The 26,404-nt window shown below is 39.4% G+C and overlaps 1 protein-coding gene across 2 annotated transcripts in view; it reads right to left on the bottom strand.

Moving 5' to 3' along the window:
* Window positions 1–1,383: 1,383 nt before the first annotated feature.
* Window positions 1,384–26,404, bottom strand: part of LOC136878921 (homeobox protein prospero) — a 30,863-nt gene continuing 5,842 nt past the window's right edge. The window contains exon 2 of one of the 2 annotated variants that reach the window (XM_067152534.2): window positions 1,384–3,870. In XM_067152534.2, coding sequence (XP_067008635.2) covers window positions 3,810–3,870 — 61 coding nt within the window. In that variant the 3' untranslated portion in view covers window positions 1,384–3,809. The remainder of the gene's footprint in view (window positions 3,871–26,404) is intronic. The other variant, XM_067152535.2, reaches the window with a different exon arrangement.

Below are 26,404 nucleotides of genomic sequence, written 5' to 3'. Positions count from 1 at the left end.
TTAATTTAACTTTTCCAGGATTTGAATGGGCTTAGAATATCTTTCAGAATATGCTCTCTAAACAAGGGTAAGTAATAAAAGTGCAAAAATATGTTCTTTTCATTATTCATTTTACATTATGAAAACTTTAAAAAAAAAGGACTAGTACTCAGTAAGAGTGCAACTAAAAAATTTTTCTTTCATGAAGTCAAACCAGGCAAACTGTAGATACTCATTTTAAAAATTTAAGTTCACACCTTTCTACACCAACAGTTGCTATTTCTCTGATTTAAACACTGGAGAAAAGGAAGGAAATGAAAATAAAAAGACGATACTCAGAAAATCACGCTTCAGTGTGCTTATTATTTATATGTACACAATATATATTTATGTATATTATAACCACTTACATACAAGTTATGTACAAAGTCGTGTTCCAGAACTCTGTTTTGTAATGCAAGACAAATAATTTAGTCTTGTTGGAACAATAAGTAATGTTCATTTTTAATATGTGATCATCACAGATTTGGTACATTGTAAGGATTTCATTTGTCTTTTATACTAGAATATTTATAATAACTGTATTTTAACAAATGAAAATGGTAATTCATAACTCACATTTTCTAAAACTGAGTTTCTTTTTAATATAAAAAGTGACCATCTATATTTACATGCAATCGTTCTGTATAATAATAGTAATTAATAATGATAATCTTCACTGCCAAGGGATTTCTTTTTACAAAACCATTCTCTCATTCACATCACATTCACAATCAACATTTCTACATGCTGATTACTCCACATATAACTCATCTTTGGTAAAATAATGGTTGCTGATATTATTAATTAACAAAAGACAAACTAATGTATACACTGTATACAAAGGGGTAAATTTCTGAAGCCATGAACCAGCTACTGCCAGGCAGAAAGGACTGACTGCAGTATGGTTAACGGTGGGGGTTCTGGTGCCTCTTTGTGCTGTGCAACTTGTCTTTGTAGTCTGCCAACAAAATTACTGTAAAATGGATTAATATGGCAACTAATAATGTGGTTCCATTATACCAAGAGCTCAGTAATAAATTATACTTTCATACCGTAAGTCTGAATGGGGAAAACATTTGTACAAATCGAAACCACATCTATCCAAATACTTCATACTTTGAAGTGTATATAAATAGCATGTCTGACAACTCAAGTATACAAACTACCATCAAATCACTATCCAGAGTGCATACCACAGACGAGTTTAGAAAATATAAAAACCATACTTTGGGCAGTTAAACCCCTAAAAGTTACGTGACTCTCTTCTTAATCATCTGTACACAGATCATGCAATGACATCAAACTAAAAGTTGAAAATGGAAGAAAAGAACTAAAATATATACAAAAGAAAAACATCAAATATTACATTTAAACAACAGGGCTATTTTATTTTAACTGTAGGCCTATTATGAACTAGAAAACAGCATTTCTTATAAATTTTTAAACCTGTACAAAAAAAGATAACAAGATTTGTTCAACTATTAGTGTATACTAACTGCATTTGCAAATATCAGCAAATTTTCCCAAACAATGTATTGATGAAATATACTTTTAAGTCATTTTCATTATTTGCTTTATATTTCAACAATGATCTGACAGTTCGAAAATATTCATAAACTGTATTCTGTGAACAGATTAATTAACTGATAAAATTGCATGAATTGTCAAAAAATAAAAAGAAAAAACTTTATGTATTTGACTATGTATTATAAATAAATATAAAAAACAACTCACGTTTAAGTTATAAATGTTTTTTCTCTTTATGTGAAGAACAGATTTTACAAATGAATATTCTGTACCTTCCATAACTGTGCTTTAATTTCTATGTATTAATTATGATTATTATTGCACCATACATTTCTGACATTCAGTATAAAAATCTGATACACATCAATACAGTCTGGTGAACAATTAGAGAAAGATTATAGATCAGCTAAATATTCTGATAATATTTTTAAATTATGAATTTTTAAATAAAAAGCCTATGAAAATCAATACACTTTAAAATGTTACTTCCAATATGCCTATGCACTTTCCAGAATGAAAATATTCAGAATCAGAATCTCTGAAAGTAGGTACTTCACTTCTAACAAGAATACCCTGTAATGACATCACAAATTGTTTCAGATTATTGGAATACTTTCAAGAAATATTTCAATCAACTTCCAAGATGTCTTTAAAGATATCAGATACAGCATATATTATGGTATAGTTACAGACTCACGTACTGTATTATTTATCTACTAAACTTTACAAATTGTACCGTAGTAAACTCATATTCTTCTAAACTGATATGAAGTAATATTTTCTGAAGAGTGTATTTGTACCAAAATATTAAGTAGTACAAAAGAAAAGCAACAATAAGAAACACTGTACACTTCATCATATCAAGTATATGATTTTTAACATTGCAACACTCTCTTTCCTAGAAGAAAGAAGATAATATACAGAAAGATATAGTAAACTAATAAAAATTTTCAGTAGGCCTATACACAAAGAAAAAACAATGAAAAACAGAAACAGGAAAGAGAATGAAGTTCTAAATAAAACATGAATTTAAAAAAATAACAACAATGGGTACAACCATTTGCATTAAATGAAACAATAGAACAAACAGAAATATCAAGCTAGTTACTTAGAAAACAATCTTCTTTGTTTGATAAAACCTCATCTGTGGTGTGCATTTAAACAGATAACAGACGGACATTTCTATGATAGTGATTGTTCAAGGTGTTGGCAGCACAGTGGAGGCACCTAGGTGTTCTCAATTTAGTTGTTTATAATACATATAATACAGAAATTGTTTTCGACTAGTTCCTATCAAAATATTCTACACACAAAATTCTTTTACTGCACACTTATTTGTTTTTAACAAAATAAAATAACTTTTTGTTTGTAATTATTGTGCTCTCACATATCAAACTTCCAAGTATACTAACTAGAGTATCTATCATAATATTGATGTGATCTGAAACAAATATTAAACAAGTAAAACATAATTCTTTTCTTCATTTCATCACATTCTATAAAGTTTGCATCAATTTGCATAAAACCATGCAATAATTTTCAGTCTCTGCTAACTCCCAACTCACTGCTTTCATAATACTTATGAGTAAACTCAAAACAACAAAACAACATACGGCTTATATATCAACAGTTCAATCAAACATTCACTTTTCAAAACCTTATAGATATTTAAAGATCAATTTTTCAGAACATGAATCAACAAACAGACATTTCAAGTAAAAGGAACATTATTCTTGCTTTCAGTAGCCTTCTTTCCTCAGTGATTTAGTTTATGGAATGTAATTCCTATATTATCGATTTTCAACTTTCAAAAACAACTCTCTCCTTTAAATTCTTCAGATATGTTCAAGTTTGTAGATGTACAACAATTTATTATGTAGTGGAAAACTATACAAGCCATAGCTTTTTTTTTTTTAATAGAAAATGTTTTTCAGAATGGCACACAGGTGAACGTATTTTACTCAGGCTTCTAACTACCGATTTGGGCCTTGCACTGTCCATATTGAGGTGTTCCAATAAAAACATTATTGTTTTTGTAGTAGTGTCATAGAAAATCACAACGTCAGAAGTTTCCTGAGATAAAACAAACGCCACGAACAAATGGTATTGAGTAAACTGTATGTTTGTGTGTAAGAAAATATCAGTTGGAATCCGAAGAGTGTGTGTACTGTGGTTGGTTGTTTGGTGGTACCTTGGACTGACGGTGATCGCAGCGGCGAGTCGGCGGGCGCGAAAGGGGGTGGTTGGTGGTTCAGGGGAGGTTACTCTCCGTTCACAGTCACCGTCGTCCACCGCCAGGGGCTGTTGAGACTGGTCTTCTGACTTGCAAACAAAAGAAAGAAACAAAAGAGTTAAATAAACTGAAAGGGACAAAAAAATGAGTTGTCAACAAGTTCTTTTTTAGTTTCTTTGTAGGTTTATTGTTTGTATATGGCTTGATCGATCAGCTGGTTGGGTCTTGCTCTCTATGCTAGGAAAAAAATGGAAGTAACCTAATAAAATACAACAGAGCTCTTTTGACTTTAGAGATCAATTTCTGAAAGTGAAATTAAACACAAATTATGCTATTCAGAGCAGGCTATTCTCCGTGGTCTCGTATTAGGCAATGGCATGATACATTGATTTTTTTAAACAATCATTTTAGTACACTGGATTGCAGAGATTGTCGGTTTCTTATTGGTGTAAATAGAAAGAAATAACCTTTTAAATGTCTCACTAACGTTCTTAGATAGGATACCATGCATGAAACTTATAGTACTTCACAAGCTTTGTCATGATACTTTTTTGCAAGACAAAATTTCAATATTATACAATGACTGTGAAATATGACAGAATGTTCATTTTGTAAATATAATTATGTTAATTTTGAAGGTAAGAGTTCTTATTTCTATTAATACACACACTGTATAGTTTCTCCTATGAGAATGACTGTACTTAATATCGTGTCCTTCCTCGGCTATAAGAATCAAAATAATTTGGAAGACCAGTACCACATAATGTTCTGTAATTTCATAAATGTAGGAACTTATGCAATGCTAATGTGCTGATACTGAATTTCAGTATGTGATATTAGCAATGCAAGCCTAGTCTAAGCAAACACAGAGTGTGCAACAATAAGGTACGGCCAAACTTTGGGGACAAATTCCTCACATGTAGAAGAAGAAAATATGTTATAAGGAAACGGTTCTCTGGCCTCCATACTATCCTGACCTAAACCCACTAGACTTTTATATTTGGAGCATTTGAAAGTTTTTGTGTACTGAACCACAAGATAGAGAATCTTCGTGCCCATACTGTGGAAGTCTATGAAACCATACACAATACTCTGTGCATCCGGGATTCAAAGCGATGGTGGTATCAACACTAATGGAGGGCATTTTGAACATTTCATTAAAGAAAAAGTTTTATGTGGTATGCTGGTATGTTCTGTTCTCATGTGTTTCCCATGATTAATAAACTATGTAGAGTTGTAGAAAATGAGTCATAACATCAAAATGAACATTTTCTGGATGCATGTCTATGTAATATATTTTTTTCTATATGTGAGGAATTTATCCTGAAACTTTTGCCATATGTTATTGGTAAACCCTGTATATGGCTACAACCTCAAATGGTGTATAAGTGAAAAGAAACCATCGAAAGAAGTGTTGAATTTATAGGTGATTTAGAAGTATCAATTAACTCTAAACATCCTAGTACGTATTGATAATTTAGTAGATGATAACTAATAAAAAATTATGCTTAAAAGTTGACCTACAGAACATCACCTGCTCATTTATTTCAGCTTTCTATGTGAATTGCAACATTATTTCTGAGTGAATCAGAGAAAAATGGAATTGAAAGATTTGAAACCATTTGAAATATGAGGCATTTTCAATAGATTATAACTTGGTTTGATGAAGAGCAGCACGAGACAAAATGAGCCTGGCAATTCCATACGACCGCACGTTTCTAATAAAAAATAAAATAACAAATTTTTGCCACACATCACATTTTTAATGATTGGACAATAACTACAGGACTGAAGTCTATTTTCTCTACTGTTACTGTTCAACTGAAAACCACACAACTATTCTTTCTCATGTAATTACAACTCAAGAATGACATATGAACTCAAGTATTTGGAAAATTAAAACAGCTAAAAGTTTGTGGAACAAATACAAAATATTCTAATGTATTGATTATTGTAAATTTTACTTTTAGGCAAATCTGTAATGACTGAACAGAAGAAATTATTTCGTTATGACAGTGAAGTCAACATATGATTATCATTCTTAATACTTACAATAATATGGCGATTAAACTAAGAAAAAGGTGTTAAAAAAGTCTCAGCAAGTTTGAAGATTTGCTGTGTAATTTCTTCACGAACTGAGAAATCAGCCGTATTTGACAAATTGTAAAGGTTTTTGGCACAATCCGTTTTTTATATTCATGCATTTTACACAAAAAAATCGTGAATTGTGAATTTTAAAGTGTAAAACGAGTTAAAACGATAAGTATTATTATTAGTAGTAGTAGTAATCACAGTTTCTGTTTCAGACATGAAAGTTCTGTCCATATTTGAGCCAACTGCGTGATATAAATACAAACTACAAAGAATTTAAAGTATGATACTGTATCAGCACAAATCTAAAACTCTAGATTATAATAGTTGAAATTTTGTTCCACAAATCGCAAATACAGGAGTATTATACTGTAGGTCTTTTTAAGCCTTTTAGGCATTTTCTGCATAATGTTTAAACTTTTGTATTAACATTTATTGTATGATAACATCACTTTAAAACATAGGGATGGTTTCAAGGGGATAAATATAATATTCGTGAAGAGACGAAGTTTCAGGTGTGACAAGAAAGCCATTAGAGAGAACTAACATGCCATGACCACGGAGAATGATTGGATTAAAGTACTTCTTGGAAATCCTACGTTTCCAGAATAAAGGTACACACTCTTTCACGTCATCGATCAAGCCCCAGATAAGAACAGCAACATAAAGAATGGTAGCACATGAGCGTGACAGATCAGCGGTCACAGGCTTGATCGATTACTTCAGACGTGGCCACCAGTTAACAAAGTCAAGCATCTCACAAGCCTCAAAGAGCATTAAAAAAAGCTTAAAACAAAACAGAAAAAATAAAAATAAAAACTTCGAAAACCAGCTGTAGGTGCATCAGTCAAAATGATGTCATATATCGATCAAGCCTATTTCCCGCGCAAAACAGGGTTTATTTAATAATTCAATTACACGTCCACATGTTATGAGGAACATTTCAGGTTTGTTTATTAGCCATTACAAAGGGAATCATACAACATACAGTGAGTACTGTCGTAATCTTCAGCTTTGGCCTAGGTTATGGGAAGAAGATTATGTGTAACAGTGTTGGAATCACATATTTATTTGTAGTATTATTCAAGGTTTTGCGCAACATTATAAACAAACAAAAGCAGAGTAATACAACGCTTATCTGAGTAATATGTGTAAGAAACAGAGACAAGAACAAGTAAATACAAATGGAAATATACACAATAAAATAATGCCAAGAAAGATCTGCCTGTAGGACATTTATATTCCTATTCGGAAATTACCGACGGCTGCCACTGACCATTAAATTTTCTAATATGGGATAAAAGGAGCCAAGGGGCACAATGAAAACTGATTAATATCTTGATTTATGTGGAAAGCAGTTCAAAGACCATTAAATAGCGAACAAGTTCCCCAGTAGAAATGACAAGTTATCCACACCCAAGCTTTAAGAAACAAACATCAAAACATCATTGTTCCAATATCAACCTTCAAAATCATCATCAAAATCAGATTTTTCAATAAGAATGCGCGAACATGCGATGTTCAGATACACATCTCAGAAAGAACTTCGAAATGTTAACTTGTGACTATATATAGGCCTACGTTTCCATATAAATACATTTCATCTTAATTTCAATCAGAGGAAAATATATCTCTATTTCTGTCAAGAAAATGTATCATAAAGAAAATAAATACAATCTAACCTTAATCTGGTAATTATGTGACATTCGAAGTAAAAATACGAATTAGTATTCAAATTTCAATTACATCAAGAATAGGAACCTACTGATATAGAGACGATTTAATATCAGCACAAAATCCACAGTTTGTTTGTAAGTGGATGAAAGTAGTAAATAAACCACGATTATTCATAAAAACCCCAGGTTCAGGCATGAACATCTCTATACTAATTAGGGTCTACGTATAATGAAGGGGGCCGATGACCTTAGATGTTAGGCCCCTTCAAACAACAAGCATCATCATCATCATCACCATCATCATCATCATCATCATATCATCATCATCGTATAATGAAGGCTGACGTCACAGAAACAGAGCTACGGTACTGTATCTTAATAACAAATGTAATGTTCCTTAATACCATGTTATATCCACTCTGTTCCACACAAATTATTAGGAAATATAAGTTTTTGACCAAAAACTTCCTCATCCACCATTGAAATATTGGTGGTATATCAGAACACGGTATTGTCATAATTTCCCTCTAAATAAAAATATTAATTACATTCATTTAATTGTCAAACTAATTTTAACTTTTATATTACCCGGTACGAAAAATGGCCACTCAATCAGTAGCGGCGATTGAGAATTAGAAGTGGGGATGTACAAAATGTACCCGGGTCCAAGAGATACGGTGGCGGGGGTCAGACATCAAAATTGAAAAAAAATGCTATAAAACGGTTTTTGATGCTCTCTGAGCTAATTTCGATACAGTCGTAAAGATTGACAGTCTACCGACTTAAGTGGGGTAATAAACGCACTATACAACACAACTTTCACCAACGGAACAATAATTACGCATGTATTTCAATTAAATACAAGTTCGGCATGATTATACAGTTAGAAAGTCATTTATTATTTGATTACACATTAACAAAGTAACAGACACTAGATAGAACTAAAGACACAGTGACTGGTGAGACTGCCAGACTGACGAACGCGCGCGGCAAGCGGGTGACCTTGACCTTGCTACCCTTCGTCGCAGAACATTTCTTCACATTGCTCCCCGAGTCTCCACTACTTGCTATGGTACTGTAAAATTCGGTTAGCCGCGACGAACGACATTTTGTGCGTGTTTCCGCTAAGTATTTTTCTTAATAATTAAAGAAAATAAGGGAAAGAATTGGCTGGAAAGACAACAGGGTTTATACAAAAAAAAAAAAAAAAAAAAAAAAATCTCAGCTCGGGTGGCTACAATGGAATAATTTTTTTTTTCCCCTTCACAATCGTTCCGTCAATACAAAAGTCTTTCGTTCTTTCCTAATCTGCTTACCCTCGAGGGTTGGTTTTCCCTCGGACTCAGCGAGGGATCCCACCTCTACCGCCTCAAGGGCAGTGTCCTGAAGCGTGAGACACTGGGTCGGGGGATACAACTGGGGAGAATGACCATTACCTCGTCCAGGCGGCTTCACCTGCTATGCTGAACAGAGGTTTGTGGGGGATGAGAAGATTGGAAGGGATAGACAAGGAAGGAAGCGGCCGTGGCCTTAAGTTAGGTACCATCCCGGCATTTGCCTGGAGAAGTGGGAAACCACGGAAAACCACTTCCAGGATGGCTGAGGTGGGAATCGAACCCCCCCCCTTCTACTCATTTGACCTCCCGAGGCTGAATGGACCCCGTTCCAGCCTTCGCACCACTTTTCAAATTTCGTGGCAGAGCCGGGAATTGAATCCGGGGCTCTGGGGGTGGCAGCTAATCACACTAACTACTACACCACAGAGGATAAGTCTTAAAAACTCAAAATAGAACAATCTCTTAGTTGTTGGCTGAGCATATAGCTTTTCTTAAAAGAAACCTGTCTCATAAATATTCTACGATGTATTTAATACAATATCGAAGTTCTTGTTTCATTTCCAAATAACACTTGCTGCCATCACGAACTCCATTCAATTTTTTTCCTAGTGATGTCGCACTGACACATGCAGGGTTTTGGCGACAATAGAATGGGATGGAGATAAGACCGAGAAGGGAACGGTCGTAGATTTCAAAAGGAAAAATCCCAGCATTTGCATGGTGTTCGTTATTTTAAATTCTATGTTATAACACGAAGAAAACTGCGAGCACAAGGTGCTTGCATTTCAACATTTTTCTCGAATAACTCCTGTTCAAATTGGGAGAATGTTTTTACAATCGAAAGAGGCAACCATCTCCAATAACCCGCATAAATAATCCGAACTTGTTTCAAAATCATTCAGCATATTCATATGATACTAAATAGGAGTTTACGTTTTGTGCAAACAGTGCCGTAGTAATATAGAACTCGAGAGAGGGAGAAAATAGATATGGCATTCAGGCAAACAACTCAAGATCGCTAACCTGTCGGGTCAAATAAAAACACAATCAAACAGTAGTCAAGCAAGAGTGTCTATACGCAGCTGACACTCTACTCAGAATAAGCATTTCTGCAACATTGAAGGTTTTCGGCGACGCAAGGATGGGAAAGGTTTAGAACTGGGAAGGAAGCGGTCGTGGTCTTGCATTTGCCTGGTGTGAAAATGGGAAACCACCAAAATCAGTCTTCATGGCTGCCGCCTGTGGGATTTCGCTAGTGGATTTACGTCGCACCGACACAGATAGGTCTTATGGCGACGATGGGATAGGAAAGGCCTAGGAGTTGGAAGGAAGGTACCATGGCCTTAATTAAGGTACAGCTTGGTGTGAAAATGGGAAACCACGGAAAACCATCTTCTGGGCTGCCGACAGTGGGATTCGAACCCACTATCTCCCGGATGTAAGCTCACAGCCGCGCGCCTCTAACGCACGGCCAACTCGCCCGGTACTGTGGGATTCGAACCCAATATCTTCCGAATGCAAACTCACAGCTGCACGACCCTAACCGTACGGCCAAATCGGCGGTAAAGGAAATTCTTACGTAAACTTCTAGTCCAAGTAATTTCCCGGAGATGGCTTCACTTTCCATCTGTGGTCATACAACGAGCTCTACGAAAAAGTTCGACGAAAGGCTATCACAATCGGTATGAGAAAGAGATGTTTTACGGACATATCAAAAGAATGGGGACCAACAGTCTGACGAACAAAATTCTCATTCTTCACGAGAAAGTCGCAACCTCTTTGGTTTGAAGAAGTGCACTAGGACTTGAAAAGAACGAACATTACATCGGAAGATGTCTGGAAATGAGTGATTTTGTGAAGTTGCAGAGGTAAAGGATCACCCACATATCTCCTCGAGAAAGGGCTAAGATTTCTGCAGAAAAGTGGCTAAGGGGAAGTCCGAGGCTGAAAGATCTCTGGTAGGAAATGAAGAGGCAAGGAAAAACACCCTGAAGAAATAACGAAAGGCTGTTGTGCTTTTGTAGCCCATATATGCCTATGTCAAATAATAATAATAATAATAATAATAATAATAATAATAATAATAATAATAATAATAATAATAATAAAAATCATATCACTTGAGGAGATAAACGTACCCTGTTCTAGTATTAAAAGTTCATACCTCTACAATGTCGCAACTAAGCAATAAGACGCTTCCTCAACAAATTCCTTGTTTGCAACTGAAGGCGTAAAACTCCAGAAAGCATCACTTGCTAGACCTAATCCCCGGAAAATTTCACACCCAGTAATAGAGTTAAGAGCTAAAAGCGGTGAGGGGGGCCACCAAATGGGATTATACCCCTGTGCCATTATATTTCACCCCTCCACACTACCGAGGGACAAAGGAAGCTTTTTCTCCCTCCCTTCCCTGCATGCCCCAAGTGATGTAATTATGACATAAAAGTTCCTCCACAGGACCCACTTCATGTAAAATACAGCCACTGACGAGAGCATATCTCTCCTGATGTCCATCTGCATTTATTTCGGCAGAATTAAATGTACAGGCAGTATCACTTCAATAGAGTTAATATGATATATGCTGAATGTATAGAAGAAAGCTTTTTCTCTACTGACTGATACATAAAACGCGATGGAAATGAAATAAAACAGGGTTGCAACAGACAATTCACTTCAAAATTCACTGTCTCCGCAGTCATCCACTAAACAACAACCCATGGCGCAACAGCCACGAAGGGCTACGGCTTACCGAGCGACCGCTGCTCAGCCCGCAGGCCTGCAGATTATGAGGTGTCGTCTGGTCAACACGATGAATCCTCTCGGCCGTTATTCTTGGCTCTCTAGACCGGGGCCACCATCTCTCCGTCAGACAGCTCCTCAGTTGTAATCGCGTAGGCTGAATGGACCTCGAACCACTCTCAGATAAAGATAAAAATCCCTGACCTGGCTGGGAATCGAACCCGGGGCCTCCGGGTAAGAGCCAGGCACGGCAGTCATCCACTATTCTTAATTAATTTGCAGGTAAAAAGAATACTCCTTTTTATCTTAATGTCGTGAACAAAGACTAAATATTTTGCTATTGCGACTACTGCTCACCACACGACACCTCGTAATATGCAGGCCTTCGGGCTGCGCAACGGTCGCTTGGTAGGCCAAGGCTCTTCAAGGGCTGTAGTGCCATGGGGTTTGGTTTGGTTTTGTTTTGGAATACTGCTCGCCTGGTAACGATGTTCAGTCGTCAAGTTTTCATGGACTGACACCGTAGACAACTAGTTCGAGTTCCGTTGTTTTTTAAAATAAAAACACTGTCAGTATGTTGGCCGGCAAGGTACAAAAGATGGTAGTATACTAGTATACTAGTTCTTATCACTAGATTGCATTCCAAAGGTCTACGTCAGTAACAAATCCCTCTGCAGTGAAGTGAGGGCATATAATGCTATTGATGGTGATTAATCCGTTGGATGGAGACGTTAAGCTTTGACCAGACCCCTTGGTGTTATAGTAGCAGACTAACTGCAGACTAACACCGCGTTTCACCCTCTCTCTATCTCATTATTATTACAGTATTATCATCATCATCACTACCACCATCACATACCCAGATGCGCTGGTTAACTAGAACGACTTCAACCAGACCTCTCCGAAGGTCACACATCGCCGTCACACTTCGAGTAATTGTTTGTTAAATGGCATGAACGGCTTAAACAAGAATGTATTTTGGGCTTAGTTGAACGCTCTCCAGGATCATGTTACCAGTGGTTTTACCATCGCACCAACACAGGCTTTCTGGCGACAATGGGATAGGAAAGGGCTAGGAATTGGAAGGAATAGGTGTGGCAGTCACACACTGCTGCTCAAGATAATGTGTTATAAAAACAGGGAGTGATATGAAGTGCAATGAAAAACTTTTGCCCGTAAGTACTCAGCAGGAGGAGCACACACATGCACTTGACATAACAAACTAAACGCCTAGTCATCAGACAGCTAATAGCGTTTCAAAGCATCGTTAAATGTTCAATCTTTCATGCAGCTTTTATTAGCATATCCCTAAGCATAGTAGCATAACAAGTGACGGTTGACAGAACCACCATTAGCCTCAAATTTTCAATTATTTCCTAGATTTGGAAGTTGCGTAATAAACCAGAGATGTAATTGTATGGTGAATAAAACTTGTCAAAAACATGGTTTAAAATAATCTATTCATTATTGATAGGCACATTTTTTCCCTGGTCATTTAGATTCACAGGGTGAAAATTCAATCAAATTGGAACAGTCCTCGGCCATCATAATTTCCGTTTAATGGACTTTTGGCAGCAAATAAAAATAATATCCCGGCTTTGTGCTATAGCTGTAGCCTCTGTAATTATATGCACACAAAGCTGTTTGAGTGATATCGGGAAACAGTTTTGTTTGGTTTATTTAAAACGTCAAAGTAAGCAGATAGTCTTCTTTCTGATTCTACTGTATTTGTTAGTGCGTATGAAGGCGAAGTAAAGTTACGTCTATCGCTGATGAAAATAAACATCAACGAATAATGTCAGTGAGGACAGAACGACAATACAGATTCAAATCTGTAAAAGCTGGAAAATTCTGGCATACTCCCCCGTAAATGCATAGCAATAGAAGGAGAACAGCTATAAAGTAAACTCGTGTCCCCATCCCGAGGTGGTGCAGCTCTTTTCAGGCACACCCCCATTGGAGGTGAGCTGCGTGTACCATTTGAACCACATACCAGCCCTCCTGCCATTCTTAAATTTCTGGCAGTACCGGGAATCGAACCCGGGCCCCCGAGGACGGCAGCTAATAACACTAACCGTTACGCTACGGAGGCGGACAACAGCTATAAGTTAGTTTCATTGGCAAATCATCCGTGTCATTAGAGTAGGGAGGGAAGGGCACTGGTGAGCCCAAGGTGTTGGGTTCAATTACAACCGAAGTCGATTAATGTCGTCAAAGGAAGAAAGAATGGGCAATGAAATTCAAAGATATCAAATTTCCTTGATGACGGAAGGTGAAGCGCGAAATGGTTAGGTGCAACTTGCCTGCCGCTTACATATATAGCCCTGGGTTCGATCTCTGGTTGGCTCAAGGATTTTATTCTGAACTGGAGGTTGAAACAGGTTCCTCTTAGTCTCACAAGGTCAACTTAGAAGCAGTTTGTAAGAAAGACAGCGGACTCGGTAAAAAAAAAAAAATAATAATAATACAGCAGTGATCATGCCACTTGTACCATCAAAAGTTCACCTGGCTGGGAAGCAGGTATCTTGGCACCAAGGGCACCACTGGTTTGTGTGAGCCGAATATAGACTGTAGGATACGGCCTCTTCGTTCCCAGAGTCGAATATAGACTGAAGAATACGGTCTCTTCGTTTCCGGAGCCGAATATAGACTGCAGGATACGGCCCCTTCGTTCCCAGTCTTAACTCTTAATTTCTTTCTTTCTTAATCGGTTTACCCTCCAGGGTAGGTTTTCCTCTCGTACTCAGCGAGGGATCCCGCCTCCACCGCCTCTAGGGCAGTGTCCTGAAGCGTGAGACTTGGGGTCGGGGGTACAACTGGGAAGAGGACAAGTACCTCGCCCAGGCGGCCTCACCTGCTATACTGAGCAGGGGCCTTGTGGAGGGATGGGAAGATAGGAAGGGGCAGGCAAGGAAGCGGCCGTGGCCTTAAGTTAGGTACCATCCCGGCATCTGCCTGGAGGAGAAGTAGGAAACCACGGAAAACCACTGCGAGTTTGGCTAAGGTGGGAATCGAACTCACCTCTATTCAGATGACCTTCCGAGGTTAAGTGGACCCTGTTCCCACTTTTCAAGTTTCGTGGCAGACCGGGAATCGAACCCGGGCCTCTGGGGGTGGCAGCTCTTAAGTATATTAGTCGTTCTAAGCTCCTTAAATAGAGCAACAAAAAGCAGAAGGCCTCAGCAAACGGCACATTTTAGCTCTACGGCATCAACTACAGTTTCGTAATCTAACATGCCTCTTAACTGAAAACATGTTCATTTACTCGCATTATAAAACAATTATGCAGTATAACCAAAAAGAAAAGGGATTAAGTTTGTAAAAATATGTTTGCTGGGAACTTAAAGTAGCCTAACTCTGCCGTGTTTACATTCATAGCAAGGTCGGTCGCCTGTCTATACACGGCCGTAGTACGTTTAGCTTCCCACGCAGTCTCCATAGCAACCGGCCGGTGTATTGCCAGGTTCAAAGGACGGTGGGGAATGCTTCAAAACAGATCAGTGGAACAGATGATCTCTCTCTCATTACCTATTGTGAGAGAGCGAATATATGGGTGAAAACACACCCACCCACTCATATACCTATAGCTACTGGAGACGCTCAAACTTGGTTGACATACTGCTAGTGGCTTTACGTCGCACCGACACAGGTAGGTCTTATGGCGCCGATGGGTTAGGAACGGCCTAGGAATTGGAAAGAAGCGGCCGTGGCCTTAATTTACAGCCCCAGCATTTGTCTGGTGTGAAAATGGGAAACCATGGAAAATCATCTTCAGGGCTGCCGACAATGAGATTCGAACCCACTATCTCCCCGATGCAAGCTCACAGCTGCGCGCCCCTAACCGCACGGCCAACTCGTCCGGGCAATTCTTTTTATAGCGTACCTTTTTAATGCCGTGTGTGTCCGAAGACATGAAATGGTGTAGCTGCTTTTCTGGCCCGATATACCCTACTTGGGTGAGTTGCATGCACTGCTGTGTGAGGGTGCTCTCTGTGGGTGCATGTGTAATTGTACGAGCTGGGAATGGGAAGGAAGCGGCCGTGGCCTTGAGAAAGGTACCATCCCGGCATTTGCTCGGAGCTGAAATGGGAAACGACATAAAGCTCGATGATGACCGAAAGGGAATTCGAATCCACCTGTTCCCACGTCACAGAGCAAGCAACCATATACAGTAACTGGTCGTGCTGCAGCGCACTGAGCTAACTTGTTCGGTACGAGCACATCAGAAAACCGCTATTCAAAGCAAAATTCTAGTATCTCAGAGTCTAGCCGATGGGGGTTTGCTGAACACATAGCTTCATCACCAATCTTCAAGCTACAATAATCAAATTACGTGCAATATTTATCTTGCAATTTTGTACCAACTGAATATCAGTTGCGGTTCAGATAGGTTTTAGTAATATTGAGGCAATTAGCCTGTAACTTAGGCCCACTGTGTAAGAGAAACAGGTTATGTACCCAGTGTTTTGTGTGTCTAAACAGCCACGCACTGTATCTTCGAAATGTAGACGAATATTGGGAAGAAAGCGAGCTTGATGTAGACTCCTCTGGAAGCCTTCATCTCAAAGTGGAATCTCGTTTCGTTCCCAGTCCCTCGATCCTAGCATTCGGTCATTCCATAACACAGATAAGATGTTATCTTATCTAGAATTAATCTGGACAAGGCCAAAGTGTTTAGTACAACCCGAGGCTCAATATAACAAGACGCACCACCTAAAATACACATAACAAGGCATTATTGTCACAGTTAAATGATAATACTCAGTGTATCTATATAATAGTTTTTTCAATAGAGACTTCAGGAGACATGCATTAAGGTTGCGATCAAAAGGAAAACCATCCCCAACAAACACTAATAAGAGGAAAAAATGGAAGAGTTTCGAAGGGGTCGGAAGAGAACAAAGCTTGGGCAGGAAAGACGACAGTACGGAGCGTGGCGTAAGTACGTGGAAGCTTTGTCAGACTCAGCCAGGTGAAGGTGACTGGTAACTGTTTAAAGGCAAGTACAATGAGATAACCTTCCTCTCTTAGCTCTAATAAGAACAAAAATGGAAAGTTGTACTGTATAATCTTTTTGAATTTTGCTCACTGTACTTGGAGTTCCATAGACAGAATACTGAGGTGATTACTGTTAGCAAGTACTTTTAAAATAATAAGAGGTTCATTTATATAATACATTTTTGAAATCTGTATTTTTCCCCCTCAATTCATTTTTGCTATAAAGACGTAAACCTACTCATAAATATGTTTTAATACATTGGTACTAATTTTTGGCCGAAGTCACATCTGTGTTCCCGAATGGCAGTATCTTTGAAAAGGAGCTCAGAAATTAATCCTGTCAGGCAAAGTTTCTTGAGATAGATATTATATCACTAATCCCGATTTAACAATGGGGGCATTCAGCAGAGAGTGTTATGGAATCGGATCTGGAGAAGCCTTCCAAGCCAGAAATAGATTTGAACACATTTGTTAAAAGTACTGAACCGGTACCTTCATTGATCTTCCACGCTACAAAAACCTCTAAGGTTTTCCGCAGTCAACAAACGTTAAGCTACTCATAAAAAGGAAAATATTCCCGCCAAGAAACTGACAAAAGAAGACTGTCTACGAGTTCCAGTCTTTAATTTGTTTATCAGTTTGTTGAAATCTTTCACTTTCATTCTGACTGTCTACCACATGGCTGATTCTCAATAAGGTCTCAATAATCCGGGTAACATATTCAGTCTCTTTGTCCCCGTCTACTATTCCAAGATCGGATTTCTAAGTAAAAAGTCCTTCATCCCTCAAGACGTGCCCAATCGGATTATCTCTTATTTCCGGTGATTTCACACAGACTTCGGCTACTTTGACCGCCCACCCATCAGGGTTTTTTGAAGTTTCGTAGATCAGTGTTGAGCCTAGTCTACAACTCGAGAATAAAATCCAAAATCCGACAGTATCCTTGCAACAGTCATTGACAAGTTTTACAATCCCGATAAGATGGTATGCCAAAGAAAGAAGGGATTCTGTTACAAGTTAATTTTATTTTGTGCCGGGCCGAGTGGCTTAGACGGTTGAGGCGCTGGCCTTCTGGCCCCAACTTGGCAGGTTCGATCCTGGTGGTGGTGGTGGTGGTGATTATTGTTTTAAGAGGAAGTACAACTAGGCAACCATCCTCTATATAACACTAATCAGAGAGAAAAATGGAAGGGATCCGACACTTCGAAAAATGAAGATATCGGCCAAAGAAAGACAAGGGCCACGAAGGGCGTGAAAATGAAAGACTCCCTAGCCCTCGCAAACCTAATAGCGTCGGGGTCGGAAAAGAACAAGAGTTGACCAAGAGAGGTCGGATAGGATAGATGAAAGTGAGGAGCCTGGCACAAGTAAGTGGAAGCAATGCCAGGACTCAGCTAAGGGCCCCGTGGTCGCCAACCCACGCTCCAAAGTTCAGAGCCCCTGGGGCCCCTTTTAGTCGCCTCTTACGACAGGCAGGGGATACCGTGGGTGTTATTCTACCGCCCCCACCCACAGGGGGAGTTGCTCAATCCGGTGATATTTGAAGGTGTTCAAATACGTCAGATTTACTGGCACGTAAAAGAACTCCTGCGGGAGAAAATTCCGGCACCTCGGCGTCTCCAAAAACCGTAAAAAAGTAGTTAGTGGGACGAAAAGCCAATAACATTATTATTATTATTATTATTATTATTATTATTATTATTATTATTATTATTATTATTATTATTATATTTTGTAATGAAGTCTGAATGATTTGTATTAGCAACGCAACGACTGTTCCCGAGCGAAGAGATGGAAAACTGTTTGCCTTAACGGAATCTGAAAGGGAATCTAGTGCAGCGGCGATACTGAAAACATCGAACAAGGACGTAGGAGCATGTGCGAGGTGATACGCAGCAGATAACGTCGTAATAGTTTCTGAAATGCCACGAGAGTGTAAACGAGGGGGGTGGAGTGCATGGCAATTAGTCAGGGCTCCAGAAAACAAGGATTAAAAAAAAATGAAGAAGAGTAAGAAAAACAGCAAATACCAAGAGCATAGCAGCATCCGCGAGATAGTGGGTTGGAATCCCACTGTCGGCAGCCCTGAATATGGTTTTCCGTGCTTTCCCATTTTCACACTAGGCAAATGCTGGGGCTGTACCTTTATTAAGGCCACGGCCGCTTCCATCCCACTCGTAAGGCCTTCCGTATCCCATCGTCACCATGAGACCTATCTGTGTCGGTGCGACGTAAAGCAAAATAGCAAGAAAAGAAAAAGAACATAGAAAGAACTAAAGGCACAGTGTTAAATAATTTCAGCTGGTGGCTGCATGACCGAGGCGGTAAAGGCGTGCTCGGTTCGCCCGGAAGGACGTGGGTTCGAATCCCCGTCAGGAAGTCGTAAAATTTAAGAAACAAGATTTCTACTTCCGGAGGTGCATATGGCCCTGAGGTTCACTCAGCCTACACCAAAAATGAGTACCAGGTTAATTCCTGGGGGCAAAGGCGGCCGGGTGTAGAGCTAACCACTCTACCCCATCACGTGCCGAGGTTAACAATGGTGGAAGCCTTTACCTTCCACTCCTCCAAGGGCCTTAATGGCCTGTACGGAGGTGACTTTGCTTTGCTTTAATAGAGGACTTGGCATCATGGTTATCTCACTTACTTCCGAGGCTAACGAATAACGGAAGTCTTTACCTTCCCCTCTTCCTAAACGCCTTGAGCTGTAAGTGAATTTTGTTGATGTTGGGTCATCAGTCCATAGACAAGTTTATTTTGCTCTCCATGTCACCCTATCCGGTGCTAATCTTCTCATTTCTACATAACTACCCTACATTCGAAATCTAACCCAATCTGGTTGTCATTATCAGGCCATCGTTGACCTCTACACCGTCTACACTTCCTGAACTAGTCCTGGGTGTGTGAAGATGTATCCTGTAAATCTATCTCTTCATTTGGTCAAATTTGGCCGAAAGCTTCCTCCTGTCACCAACATGATTCATTTATCTCTTTATTTGTAGTCCAACATTTTCCATGTGATCCTCGTTCTCCCTTTATACAAAAATATCATGCACCAATGACTTTATGCCCCTGAAACAAATAAAAAGTAATTGGGTCTCATTTCCATCCACAACAACGACCTGAAGTCGAAGGGTGACATCATTTGTGTCGTTACAAGACTTCTGTTCACCGGCGACAAAATACACTACAAAAGAGAATTACACGAACCAACAACACAGCTCAGGCCATAAAATCTTTATGGATGTTCGGACTGTTAGTCTGGTGTCACATGGCACTAATGTACGGACGGGGGCGCCTCAAGGTGGGGAGAGAGAGAGAGAGAGAGAGAGAGAGAGAGAGAGAGAGAGAGAGAGGCCCATGAGGGGGTAAGAATATGGGAGGCTGTCACAATTAAACTACTGTAGATCAGAAAAAAAAGTATTAATTAAAAATGTTGGTGGTTTTCCAAGGTTGTTCTGGTTTTACATGTAAGGAGTTAGGGACAATAACGACATTAGTTCCAAATACTTAATGTGTGTGAAACGTATGAAAAAATCTGGTTGTAAAATGTATGTGCTCTAGTTTGAAAATTAAGCAGGGTACGCCAGAGTTTTTCAATTTCAGCAGTCTACCAATTGTTTATACCACAATTAGTTCCCACTCAATGGGTGAACATTATGAAGAATATAACCGGGTTGAACATCTCTGGTGCAGTATGTCTGGTTGAGGACCTCAAGAGATGGAGACGACTGACTAATAGCCTCCTCGGAGATCACGATCCTCCGAATTGAAAGGGAGATAATGATGTTATTCGCTTTACGTCCCACTAACTACTTTTACGGTTTTCGGAGAAGCCGAGGTGGCGGAATTTAGTCCCGCAGGAGTTCTCTTACGTGCCAGTAAATTGAAGTTACCAACATGTAATAACTGCCTTATGAATACATTTCCTCAGGTACACTATGCTCAAGGAAAGTTTTACGTGACTATTGATATCGCAATTCTTACGTTGACTCTAGAAACCGGAACATCGTTTTTCATTTTAAAATCGTACATGTATTAGTCTGGATTGGAACCGCGGCCGTCCTGGTCACAAACCAGTGCCAAAGTTGGCTAACACGTCCCACGAAATGCTAAAAAAAAATCAGACTTATATCCGGGAAATTTGAGATAAAACACGTTTCTGAATTCATTCCTATCTCCAAAGTAGGTTTAACAAGTTTGCGGTCACACTATAAGATAGCCAAGTTTGCGGTTTCCTATCATATCATAACAACCACGATCGTCTTACCGCAGCGGATATAAAGTAATCTTTGTACCAGATGATGATGGCATTACTATTTTATGGGATAGATTTAGAGTTGCGTTTAAAGTCTAATATTAGTCTCTTTTTAATTGTCATCTCGGTATATAATTAGTCTTGAATACGTGTACTGCTGGTGCACAAAAAGTCAATTAATTTGATTGTTGATTGATGTGAGGATTGTTACATATATCCATTCGCTAAGCAGGCCTAACATCTTACGTGCAACTTCATTAAAGACACTTATGCTTTACAGCGTAGAGTCTGCAACACATTGTATATAGACAATCGCCTCCAAAATCCTCTATTTGCATCTAGTTCTTTGGCCTCGTTTAGTTCACACGTCTTATCTTGGTCTGTCCGGCTTCTTGGCTGAATGGTTGGCGTAGAGCTCTTCGGTTCAAAAGACCGCGAGTTCGATTCCCGGTTGGGTCGGAGATTTTAACCTGAAATTGGCCCGGAAACTGGGCGTTTGTACTGTCCCCAACATCCCTGCAACCAACACACAACACTATCCTCCACTACAATAACACGGAATATCCTATACACGGCAGATGCCGCCCACTATCGTCGGAGGGTCTGCCTTACGACTACACCATGCTAAAAATGGCTACAGGAAATTCTTATTTTAGTCTAACCATCGTCATCTTAGTCACCCCCTGATTCTCTTACCTCCTCCATTCGCCTCAGATGAACCTACCACCGAAACCGATTTATCCACATTTCACACAGCTTTCACTCCCGTACGGCAAAGTCAGTCGGAAAACAGACCGATGCAAGGATAATTTTGTCCGAGAACTCATACAGAATACCGTTGAAATGGCGTATGGATTTTAGTGCCGGGAGTGTCCGAGGACATGTTCGGCTCGCCAGGTGCAGATCTTTTGATTTGACTCCCGTAGGTGACCTGCGCGTGATGAAGATGAAATGATGATGAAGACGACACATACACCCAGCCCTCGTGCCAGCGAAATTAACGAATGATGCTTAAAATCCCCGACCGGGAATCGAACCCGGGACCCCTGTGGTTAAAGGCCAGCACGCTAACCATTTAGCCATGGAGCCGGACAGAATACCGTTGATCGCAGCTGATCGAATGCTCAGTTCAACCTTTTCATACTTTTCCGTCACGGCAAAGTTGTTAATAACACAGTATCTGTCTCTTGTTACTGGAGGTAGGTATCTTGGGGGCCAGACACACTTTTCTCCAAACTGTCTCATCGGCAAAACATCAAACCCGGACAACGTGGAGAGAATGAAACTATTATTTTTAAACAAACTGCTTTACGTCGCAACGACACACACGGGTCTTATGGCGACGATGGGAAAGGAAAGGGCTAGGAGCGGGAAAGAATCGACCATGGCCTTAATTAAGGTGCAGCTCCAGCATTTTCCTGGTGAGAAAATGGGAAACCACGGAAAACCATCCTCAGGGCTGCCGACAGTGGGATTCAAACCCACTATCTACCGAATACTGAGAATGAAACTAGGATAGCGTCTGAACTTTACATGGTTCTAATGAGCATACAACCCTCTGGATTGAACAATGATTACGAATTTGAGGTATTAACAACTTGTTTGTTATTTGCTTTACGTCGCGCCGACACAGATAGGTCTTATGGCGACGATGAGGCAGGAAGGGGCTAGGAGTGGGAAGGAAGCGGCCGTGGCCTTAAGTAAGGTACAGCCCCAGCATTTGCCTGGTGTGAAAATGGGAAACCACGGAAAACCATCTTCAGGGCTGCCGACAGTGGGGCTCGAACCCACGATCTCCCGAATACTGGATACTGGCCGCACTTAAGCGACTGCAGCTATCGAGCTCGGATATTAACAACTTTTCACTAACACTTTCCTGTTTCATCTTCAAAGAGATTGTGACTGTTGTTTTAAGGTGGGAAACAGTGCAGAACCTATCTGCACATTGTGCTGACACATTAATTGCCTAATAATCCAATACAGTATAATGCTATATGTTTAACTCCCTTTGGCTGTTCTGTTTCAAGATTATTCAACTAATTTGGAGCAGTAAAAATAAGCATATACCGGTACTATAGAAATGGAAAACTCCAAATGATCTAGTGGTTCAATACTTTCAGTACATATTCAATAGGCTAATGATATTAAAACAAGCAACTCGTACAGATGCAACACTTCTTTCGGTTTACGATGAACCTCTTTTAAAAATTTGTTTCTGTGCTGATTATGTACGTGACAAGCTTGTTAACCTGGAAGAGCTAGACGAGTTCCTCACCATCCCATCTACCAGTTTTAATCAGATGTGTCAGTCATTATGAATTAACGAACTATACGTAAGACTGACTCTTTCCCCTTGTAAGGTGCTATCTGCTGACAGGAGATTCGAACTTCTTTTAAGTGCCCAACGACTGCGTCTGGCTTCTATTCTGCAGCTGACAGTAGATAATTTAAAAACAAACGTAATATTTAATTTACTGATAGAAATTATGCTGAAATGCAATTTCGAAACTAAGGGCACGGCGAGACATGAAAATAATAGTGCTCTCCCTCAAAAACCCTTAGAATGCAGAAACTATATTCTTGATCGAAATTAACAATGTACGCATTCGTTGAAGATTTATTTTAGTGTTTGTCTTGTACTAAACAATTTATAAGTCAAGGCTCCCAAGGCATCGTCATTTTCAGTTCATTGTACTGCGAAGGAAAAGAAAGCAAGCAGTGAATAGGAAATTGCGATGTAGCCATTCTCCTTCTGAGGCTAATCTAGCTCAAATTTTTCTCTCACATCTGAGACTTGGCTCAGTGGCGCCGTCCTGTGATGTGGTCCACGCATTCACTAACACACAGCCTACCTGCGGTTTGCGACCATTGAAGCATAGTCTACCTCACGTTACAGTGGTCACAAGATACCTTTAAAAATCCCAATGAAACGCGAAGAAGAAGAAGAAGAAGAAGAAGAAGAAGAAGAAGAAGATCACCTAAACTTCACTGCACTTGACCGGGTCACACGATCGAAAATACGTTTCAGTGATTTATTACTCAAACAGAAAGAATCGGATCATTTTGAGTTTTATGTTTTATGTGACTGGTGATATAAAGTTCATAGCCACGGAATCTCCAACGTTATCCGAATTTCGAACCACACAGGCGTGACTTTTCATTTATTAAGTTTTATCTGTATGTTTTGCGTCGCACCGACACAGGTTTTAGGGCGACGATGGGATAGGAAAGAACAAGGACTGGGAAGGAAGTAGCCGTAGCCTTAGTTAAGGTACAGCCTCAGCATTTGGCCGGTGTAAAAATGGGAAACCACGAAATCTTCAAGAATGTTGATACTGGGGTTCGAACCCACTATCTCTTGAATGCAATCTCACAGCTACGTGACCCAAATCGCGTAGTCAAGTTGCTCGGTACTTTTCATTTTAAAAAAAAATCCACTTCCAGTGACAGAGACTGGTAAGAGACTAGAGACTATCCTCCTTGGTTAATGCGTTCCACACTAGACCTATTTTGTAGTTGGAATAAAAACTTGTCTAACTTCATTTGATGTCCTTAGAATGTTCTTGTCTACGTCTACCTCCTCCTGCTGAGTAATTTTTTGGGAATGGAATATGCATTAAAAAAAAAAAAAATTCTTCGGCCAGTGTCGAAGTTAGTATCCATCCACTATAAAAAAGACGGTTTGTACTTTATCATTTTAACACAGCTTTGCTTATCTCCAACTCTTTGGCTGAATGGTCAGCGTAGTGATCCCAGGTTCGATTTCCAGTCGAGTCGGAGATTTTAACCTTAATTGGTAAATTCCCCTGGCTCGGGGACTCGATCTTTGTACTTTCCCCAACATCCCTGCAACTCGCACAACACTACCCTGTGCTACAATAAGACGCACCGGGCGAGTTGGCCGGGCGGTTAGGGGCGCGCAGCTGTTAGCTTGCATCCACGAGGCAGTGGGTTCGAACCCCACTATCGGCAGCCCTGAAGATGGTTTCCCGCGGTTTCCCATTTTCACACCAGGAAAATGCTGGGGCTGTGCCTTAATTAAGGCCACGGCCGCTTCCTCCCCACTGCTAGGCCTTTCCTATAGGCTATTTGTGTTGGTGCGACGTAAAAAACAGGCAGTTTCACATATATCACAGATGCCGCCCACCCTCGTCGGAGGGTCTGCCTTACAAGGGCTGCACCAGGCTAAGAACAGCCACACGAAGTTTTTTTATTGTTTATACGTGTTTGCTTTCTACAGTTTTATTTTATAATGTTCTAAATAGGTAAAACACTTTAGAAATGGCAACATAAACCTGAAACGCTATTTTAAAAAATCAACTAAAAACGAAATTAGTAGAAAGAAACAAAAGTGAATATCTCAACAAGTTGACCGTCCTCGGCTTGAAAGGTCAGTTAACGGATTTGCTCTTGCCGAAGATTCAAGATATAGCCTACTACAAACGACGACACTAATTCTTGATAAGGCAGTTACTTCCAGATCGTGGAAAATTTAGTTTATTATAATTTTTTGAACAAATACGAGAATAGCACGAACTGTGTTTTACTTCACATGGACTGTTTCACTGTCAACAGATGTACAGAACAAATTGAATGATTAATCCTAATAAGTAGTCTTAATATATTCGATACAAAGCATTCTTTGATGTTATGGCATTTAAGGTAAATTTATCCAACATATTTACACGCTACTTTAGTTTTAAATTTCCTCTGCAACTCTCATGTATAAATTCAGTTAGGTCTACATATTATTAATAGCAATCTCCGCTCATGATTCAGTTCCTGTCCATGAACTGAAAGATGATAAGAGATCATATGAACCCCAAATATGGGAGTTCCGCATTTTGACTTCCATTGACTACAATTTTCTTGGCTAACATTTACTTTTCATAAGAAGTTTAGAAAAAGATTGAGATCGTCACCCTCCTAACATTTTTTCTGAATAATTTAAATAATATCCTGCATAGTATATATTGCAGGAGTAGGAACAGAACAATACTTAGCACTGGGTCAATTGGACGACGAGAAAATGGAGCAACAACGAATGCCATTTTACGTCATCCCTGGTGAAATAATTATCATACAGTGACCGATGTGTGTTTTCACTCAATACTCCATCCTCTTATGAACTGCGAAGTGAGATAAACTATTCAGCACTTTCATCAAAAGCTTCAAAACTGTACCCAAACAAGACTCAGGTACTTCATTCAGATGGCTACATATTTAAAGAAATTACCTAGAAACGTCAGTTAGCATTCCTACAACAGCCATATTCCAAAAAATATAATGCTACCTCATCCCAGATATTTTTGAGGTTGCTTGAACCACTGAGGCTCATTTTGGACCTTGGTCGGTGGTGTATAACACCTGATGCTTTTCCTAACACCATGTGACTTTTCAAGTGAAAATTTCACCAAAGGATAGAATTGAATTCGAACTTTGGCTGTCTGGAAAGAAAGCAAGTAACTAAGCTACATCCATTTATTAATATTGTTTTCATTTTCAAACTGACTAAGAAAGAATA

This window comes from Anabrus simplex, chromosome 8 (assembly GCF_040414725.1).
Source record: "Anabrus simplex isolate iqAnaSimp1 chromosome 8, ASM4041472v1, whole genome shotgun sequence".
In the NCBI taxonomy this organism is placed as follows: domain Eukaryota; kingdom Metazoa; phylum Arthropoda; class Insecta; order Orthoptera; family Tettigoniidae; genus Anabrus; species Anabrus simplex.
This window is presented reverse-complemented; position numbering and strand designations above follow the sequence as displayed.